The 8,716-nt window shown below is 33.6% G+C and overlaps 2 protein-coding genes across 2 annotated transcripts; one reads left to right on the top strand and one right to left on the bottom strand.

The window, feature by feature from the left end:
• The first annotated feature begins 3,513 nt into the window (after positions 1-3,513).
• LOC107869120 (B3 domain-containing protein At2g33720-like) lies at positions 3,514-3,909 on the top strand. Its single transcript, XM_016715716.1, has one exon. The coding sequence runs from the start codon at positions 3,514-3,516 to the stop codon at positions 3,907-3,909; it is 396 nt and encodes a 131-aa protein (XP_016571202.1).
• A 694-nt stretch (positions 3,910-4,603) lies between these two features.
• Positions 4,604-8,397, bottom strand: LOC107870041. Its single transcript, XM_016716438.2, has 4 exons — positions 8,177-8,397; positions 6,668-6,822; positions 6,170-6,463; positions 4,604-5,517 (listed from the first exon to the last, which is right to left on the bottom strand). Exons 2-4 carry the CDS (start codon positions 6,809-6,811, stop codon positions 4,846-4,848), a joined length of 1,110 nt encoding a protein of 369 aa, XP_016571924.2. The 5' UTR covers positions 6,812-6,822; positions 8,177-8,397; the 3' UTR covers positions 4,604-4,845.
• Between the last annotated feature and the right edge of the window lie 319 nt (positions 8,398-8,716).

Raw genomic sequence — 8,716 nt, 5'->3', positions numbered from 1 at the left:
ACCCCAAACATATAGGTGCCTCAAACTAGGTTTCCTACCAGTCCACAGTTCAAAAGGTGTCTTTGGGACTGCTTTACTAGGAACCCTATTTAGCAAGTAAACAACGGTCCTTAAAGCATACATCAATAATGAAGGAGGTAAAGATGAATTACTTAACATACCCCTAACCATATCCATTAATGTACGATTACGCCTTTCTGCCACACCATTTTGTTGTGGTGTGCCAGGCATTATGTATTGAGCACATATGTCACGCTTTTCGAGAAATTTAGCAAATGGACCTGGGTGTTGTCTACTTCCATCATATCTTTCATAATATTCACCACCTCTATCAGACCTGATTATTTTCACCTTTCTATCTAATTGTCTTTCAACCTCAGTAATAAATACCTCTAAGGCATTAATCGCTTGAGATTTTTCATGCAACAAATAGATATATCCATAACGTGAAAAGTCATTAATAAAAGTGATAAAATATTTCTCTTTATTGAAAGATGTGATATCAAAAGGACCACATATATCAGTGTGTATAATTTCAAGAAGTTGTGTGCTTCTTGTGGCTCCTTTCTTTATGTGTTTTGTTTGTTTTCCTTTAATACAATCAACACAAATATTAAGGTCAGTAAAATCTAAATCTGGAAGAATTTCATTCTTAATTAATCTTTTCAACCTTCCTTTAGATATGTGACCTAAATGTTTATGCCACAAGTAAGCAGATTGTTCATTTACGAAACATCATTTGGTTCCAACATTATGATGCAGAGTTAAGAGTGTTTCGGCAAACAGATTATCAAGATTCAATTTGTATAAATTATCACAAAGAGTACCAGTACCAATAAGTAAATTATTCTTAAATAATCTAAAACATCCATTACCAAAATTAAAGGAATATCCAGTCTTATCCAACTTAGACAATGAAACTAAATTTCTCAAAAGAGAAGGAACATAATAAGTTTCAACTAAATCTAAGTGACATTCAGTATCGAGAATCAGACGATAAGTCCCGACAGCTTCAACTGGAGCCTTCACTCTATTCCCTATGTAAACAAATCTTTCATTCTTGTTTATGGTTTGGATTGTAAGGAATCCCTGTATAGTATTAAAAACATGAACAGTACAACCAGAGTCAATCCACCAAGTATTATAAGGAACTTCAGTTAAATTTAATTCGAGACATGTAAAAGCACAAGGCTTACCTTTCTTCTCAAACCATGCCTTACGTTTTAGGCAATCTTTCTGAAAGTGTCCAGATTTTCCACAGAAATGACACTTTCCATTCTTGTTTCCTTTCTTACATACTTGAGATGAGGACTCATTGACATTAAGTTGATTCTGTTGTCCCTTACCATGCTTCTTTCCTTTCTTTTCAGCTCCTTGATGATTTACATAATTAATGGAGTGGGTTCCTTGATTCTTTAGCCTCGTTTCCTCTTGAACCATCATACCATGCAATTCATGCACATTTCATTTGTCTTTCATAATGTTGTAGTTCATTTGAAAAGGACCATACTCAGATGGTAATGAGTTGCTAATGAACTGCACAAGGAAATTTTTCCACTTCCATTCCCAATGACTTAAGTCTTGCTGTTATGTTTGTCATTTCAATGACATGCTCATGCATGGTACATGAACCATCAAACTTCATGGTGGTTAAAGTACCTATTAGTATCCCAGCAAGAGACTTATCAGCAGTTTGGGAAGACTTTTCCACAAGTTTCAGAAGTTCTTTTGCACTTTCAATTTTGGGAAGAGTAGTCTTAATGTTGCCCGCAATATTCATTCGCATGAACATTAGGCCTAATCTGTTAGACCGATCCTAGTGCTTATAATAGGACTTTTCTTCATCACTGCTAGCTTCAGTAATAGCAGTTGGCTTTTCAGAGTAAAGTGCAACATCAAGATCTAAAACCCCAAGATGAAATTTGATCTGTTCGCACCAATCTGAAAAGTTAAGTCCATTAAAAGTCGTAACAGAGGCAGAGTGTGAATGAAGGGAAAGTGCTGCAAGTAGAACATGCTCATTTGTTAATACTTTGAGTTACGAGTTTAAACACATTATCAAATTCAGAAATAATTTACTTAAATGTATATTGATGTTCTCCTTTGGGCGAAACATCAAAATACAATTTTAAACATAATGATGTTATATTTAACACAAATTGATAATGTTTAATGCATCAATTAATAATATTTATTATCTTTGGATAAAGAAATAAAATTAATGATACATCAAAATTATCTCTTTAATGTTTATTGGTTATACAAACAAACAATCAATCTTTGGGTGATCCACAAATGTCTTATAACCAAAATTTAAATTTACCCATAATTATTACATCATTTATAAACATCAAAATTAATGGGTAATTAATTTAAACTTAATCTTTATTTTGAAATTAATCTCATAAAGATTCGACCACTTTGGTGATTAACGAACCTCACTCATAATCCAAATAATAATATCATGCATATATGAATTACATAATTTCCAGTGATTCGGAATTCAGAATGAATTATGTATAAATAATGATTCATATTCAATTATTATGCACTACTGTTTATGTCATTATTATTAAACAATAAAAATGTTTCAATGTAAACACATGTTTACAGTGACCAAAATTAAAATTAAATGAACAATGCATTCTTTACTTAATAAGTTAATTCAATTCAAGACCTGTAATGGTAACATAATGTTGTTAATTCACATGGACACCACGATCCTAGGCCTTATATGACTACTAACTGTCTTGGCAATAGGGCACTTATAAAAATGTTATATTGTTAATATTAGGCCAACGATATTAATTACATTACAGTAACAATAAACATTAACAACAAACACCAATATTAAACAACAAAAACAAAACTTTAATGTGATGGCTAACAACACTCAATTCACATTAGTTAATAATAAATTTAAATTCCTAAATATTCATAATTAGGATTCATAAAATCAACAGAAAACTTTATTCTCAATAGAAAATCATTAGCTCCTAAACCTTGCTCTGATACCACATGTAAGCATATAACGGATTATATAAACTTGAACATTCTTATATATATATATAATCCTAGCAATTATTTAGGAACATAGAACTTAATGATTTTCACATACCATGCTTTAATAATTTAAAAGTCAGTCAAAAAATATACCAGCATTTTTCATAGCTTTCTTAATTGAGATCAGCGGAAGCACAAAAGCAGAATATTATTTCTCTCTCTTAATAATACTTTCAAAATAGTGTTTGATGGAGTCTATTCTTCAGAGAAAGGAACCCTTTTATAATAGGGAATAATCAGTCATGTTCTCACGTTCCATAAACGTGATTGGTGAAAATAATAACTATCCACTAGGAGTCACTAATTATCCTACTAACAGATTAGTAAGTAGTTTAATCCTAACTTATTCAATAATTATTAAACCATCAAATAAATTAATTATTTGGGCCATGAAAGATTTACAAAGACTCGACGGCAAACAATTCTAAACATTCACGGGCGGCGGTTCCGATGGTTGCAGCAGCGGAGGGGGAGGAGGAAGGGTACCGGATAATTAAGTCGCTGACAAAGAGTGATGTGAATGGGGCTTCTAGGCTTTTGCTACCTAGACAAGAGGTCAAGAATTACGTATTGCGATTCGTGAAAGAGGAAGAACAAACTATAATTTGCAATGAAATACGAGGAGTGGATGTTACTGTATATGATGTGGATACACACACAGAGCATATTTTGACACTCAGGAAGTGGCCAGCAACTAATAGCTTTCAACTGGTTAAAGCATGGACAAGAGAGTTTGTAAAGAGAAGGAATTTGAAAGAAGATGATGTCATTTGGATTCGATGGGAGACAAAAAATTACAGATTTTGCTTTGGAGTTCATACGAGGAATCAAGTTGATGCTCTATGATCAATGGTGTTTATGATTTTTTTTAATTTTGTTTTAATAGTTATCTGGACTTTGGCCTAAGTAATCAATTTTGTAAGTATGGAAACAGAACTTCTAACTGTTGCTTCATCCTTTATATAATCATTCTTTGTTCTTGGTATTATGATGTGGTGTGTTAATTTAAACACAATGTTTTAATTGTTGTTTAAATTTTATTATCGTGTTGTTAAATTCATCATTAATCATTTTGCTAATGATTGATTTTGTGTGATCATCTCGTTACCTTTTTATGATAACGAAAAATGATACAATTTGTGTAAATGTTACATAAAACAATACATGCAATACTTTTAACAATAATCCAAACAGTGTGTAATAGTTCACCAGAACAAAATTAACAAGAGCTTAATTTGTGGTCAATGGTAGAAGAAACTATGCTTGGTTACTGGTGAGTTCGAAACGAGAAAATTACTATTCAAAAGTATGATTAATTTGTGGGAATTTAGTCTCCTTGCTGTATCAACCCTGGGTAACCTAAGCGATCAGAAACTAATGCCAAACTTACACAAGTGACGTCCAACACCAACTAACATTCAACTCAACAACAACAAAAAAAAAATCAGTGCAACACGAAGTTAGAAAGAGCATCCAACTCAAGAAAAGAAGACAATGAATAGTTTACAACAGCGATAAGGTCAGCTAGAGGGGAGTAAGATGTAGGAACATGATGGATTCATATATTATTAATAGAGGTTCCATCCAATAGTACACATTGTATTTGAGGATTCTGCAACGCTCGGACCATAGAGGTCACAGAAATATTTGTCCTTTACATAAAGCTTATACAAACACTAAACATGTAATAATGCATATTACTATTAAATCTCTTGCTCTCTGTGGCAAGGTCAACACCTCCTCTTATTTGCAGCATTATAGATCTACTGCTTAAATCCAGTTCTAATAACAAAGACTGGCAGACGGGGAGATAGTATTGGCAGGTTCTCTCGAGGGTTGGTCTTTAAGCATCCCCTGTGTGCCACAATGAACCCCCGGTACACCACTGACCTGGATTGAGTTGAGACCTGCCACAACACCATCTGTGCCAGTCTCTGCACTAACCCCATCTGAGACAGTCTCTGCTACCAATTTAACACACCCAGCTTTTGCTTTCATTCGAAGTCGCTCTGCTCTTGAGCCAATGACCTGTCCCAGGATAGAAGCAGCAATGGTTAATGCCATAGCTGTTTTTGGCATCACAACTGACTTCCTCAGCATAGCTATGAAGGGAACAGCAGCATGGACTGCAGTAAACCATGCTAGTGAGAACTTCTCAGTGTGTTCTCTCCATATGCCTAGTGGAATATTAGCTGCCATTCCCAAGGCTCCAATAACAAGCATCTTTGAAGACAGTGGTTGCGGCCGCACAGTCTTGACAAAAGCAGTCCTAGCGAGGGCAGCCCTGGCTGCAACAACTGCAGGTGGACATTTGAGCTTCATTCCTGGAGGCAGCTGAAAAGCTGACGCCACAAGTGGGAGAACACCGCTGACAGCTCTATAAGATTTGGCAATAGGACAGTTTCCTGACTCCAACCACTCATTTCCCATTGCCTCATGATTAGTGGATTTGTCCTGAAGATTAAAAAAACAAATGATGAAAAAAGAAGGCAAACTTAATAAGATGCCATTATTGCAGAAAACAGCAGCAGCATTCATGAAGAAGACTTATAGCCAATTTCCTTAAAAATATTATATATCATATAGTTTCACTTTGCTAAGGCACATTCTCAACATCTAGCAGAGACAACAAAACCAATCAAAATAAGTTGTGAAGTGATATTCAAGAAAAGTTCATCAAATTAAGCCAACTATTATGAACATTTATGATTATGATAACCATGCCATTTGATTAATGCCACTTTCCAACTTTAAGAGTCAACAATGAACAATAACTCCATGAAGCCCCCCCTGTTGCTCAGAAGAGAGTCCAGAATGGCCATATACCAGAACATTTTAATCTACTTAATTAACATTGTGAAATTTTACCTGCAGTGACTTAAAGTAGTCATTTATCCTACACAAATTCAATTCACAACTAGCAATAGACTAGAACATTTACGCGCAGAGAAAAGCAAAAAAACATTTCACCAAAAATAATCAACTGTGTGAGTATTCTACAATGAAAACTTCCATTAGTCAATATCAGTAATTTAGAATCATGATCACATTATAACATCACTGGGTTCTTCAATACACATATTCTTATTAATCGCAGCAAACAAACCTGAGAAGAAGGTTTTTTCTTTTTGGATGATTCTGGCTTCTTCTTCTGTGAATTCCACTTCCGAGAGAAGGAATCAAAACTAAAAGGACCTCCTGTTCCGAATGATGACAAACTTATGGTGGCAGCTTTTGCAGCTAAAGGATGAAATTGAGGGGCAGACTCTACTTCCGTGTTGTCATTGGAAAATTGAGATCTTCCAGAAAGTGGGACAACCCCATCTTTTCCATGGAAGACTTTAAATGCCATATCGAAGTTGGGGCCATCTTCAAAAATTGGACCTTTACCTCCCTTTACCTGAAAGGTAATAGAGATTAAAGCGTGAAATAATGAAGCATCAGAAGCAATAATTAACCATATCACCAGTATAATAACAAAAGAGAATAAACTAACGTGTTTATACTTCAAAAAAATTGCATTTTTATGTTTAAATAGTCAACAGCACATGCATAACCATACAACTTGAACCACGAACTATAAGATTAAGAAACATTAACTTACAGGGTTGGGAAAGTTCAAAGCAGAAAAGAGGGAAAAGTTTGTTGGCTTGCTGATGTTACTCAAGAAGGGGCATCTTTGAAGGTCCTGGCCATTGAAGGAGCAACCAGATGTCTCCTCACTCTGTGTTCTGAAGAAGAACTCCATTTCTTTTGATCCTAAACAAATATATCAGCAAAGAAGACTGTTAAAACAGGTATTAAATGTTGCTTACAAATTTTAGAAACTGTATGTGGCATTTATGTTCATGTTTATATGGATACATTCACTCAAAACTAAAGACGAGCAACTAGTACGCTTCAGTCCTAGGGGCGAAGCCACCTTTCATCCAGGGGGTCCGAACCCCCTACGACAAATTTTTTTTACTATTTTTATATTATTTTTACATGGTTAAAAATAATTTTATGTAAATATAGCAGATGTTGAACCCCTTTTGCTAGTTTGTATGTTTACTTCTGAACCCCCTGAATAAACATCCTGGCTCCGCCAATGATCAGTCCCAAACAAGTTGGGGCTATATGAATCCACATTAACCATGTTTCTCCAATGAAATTCAACTCAAGCCAACATTATTCAAAGTGAAAATAAAAAATGAAAGGTACAAGAAGTTTCTATGTTTTCTACTAGCATTAAATTCTCGAGTAGAACTAAAAGACTCCTAAAAAATTTAGGACCTAAAATAAACATGCTAACATAACTAAAACATGTTGGGAGATTTTATCACCTAGCAAGAAGAGTTAGAATGTTAAATGTCTGAACTGGGCAATCTACCTAAAACTATAAAATACGTGTGTTGTCCTTATTTTACCACGTTGCTTGGAAAGCAACACAGCAAACATATGCAAGTAAAAGCTCCAGCAGTATTTGATACCTAGTTTGGTATTATGGTATGTACTAAGGTGTTCAGCAATAGGCTCCTTCAAGACATCCTTTCTATCCAATTGTTAATTATATGTCAAGATCCATTTATCTATGAACTCATTTGCTAGGTTTGAAGACATAAACTTCTAACCTTTTTTTTGATAACCAAGGTGTCTATGCCAGCTTTCGTACACCTCAACTAATTCCACGAGATACTCTATGAAATCGAAACTTTTCAATCCAACTTCCTCAACAATTACCCAATTATACCCAACCCACCCACCCACCCCAAAACCCCCTCTTACTCCCACTTTTATGTAAAAAAAAAACTACAATATTTAGATCATTCCTTTCTGTCTAATGTTATATCATCAACTAGCAAGGTCAAAGATCAAAATTCATCAATAATCCCCAAACAAAACCAAAAAAAAATCCAACTAAATCTCAGCTAAACACATACAGAAGAAATCATCATCCATAGATTTATTCGAATTCCTACACACACAACCCCCAAAATAAATTAAAAAATAAAATAAAAAAATCTACAATATTCAGCAAATTGAAACAAAATGGAATTATTATTCTATATAATAATAATAATAATAATAATAATGATAATAATAAATTACAACATATCGAATCGGACGTTACCGGAAGATTGGAGTAATAAATTCCGATGGGTCGGCGGAGGAGTTGGGCACAAGCAAAATAGAAAGCGTGTGGTTAACACAGATCGGAGCAAAAAAATGAAAGGAACTTTTTATGGCTATTTTTTTTGCAATTTAAGAAAAGTCAAAGGTTTATTTATGACCGGATATAACCGGTCATCATCAAAGCAGCATTGGTTGAACCGAAATGGTGCTCCACACGTAAGAAATGTGGAAGTTGGGAAATCTAAATTCATTAAAATATGGAGTAATTATCTCTTCATTTTATTTGAGGTTTATTTTATTAAATTAAATTATAATGTATTTTATATGATTATTTAATGATATGAATAGTATTACAATAAAAATTATAAATTTATCTTTATAATTATACATTGAACATTTTATTGTTATTGTATTTTATAAATTGAATAAATAAATTAAAAAATTATTACTATTATATTAAAAGTGTGACGGATTTTGTTTGAATTATTTAAACTTTATTAAAAGTATATATAATAGTTAAAAAAAAAAAAATCTTTTA

Source organism: Capsicum annuum, chromosome 1 (genome assembly GCF_002878395.1).
Source record: "Capsicum annuum cultivar UCD-10X-F1 chromosome 1, UCD10Xv1.1, whole genome shotgun sequence".
NCBI classification, from domain to species: Eukaryota; Viridiplantae; Streptophyta; class Magnoliopsida; order Solanales; family Solanaceae; genus Capsicum; species Capsicum annuum.
The sequence above is the reverse complement of the archived record's forward strand: the minus strand, read 5'-3'. Positions and strand labels throughout refer to the sequence as shown.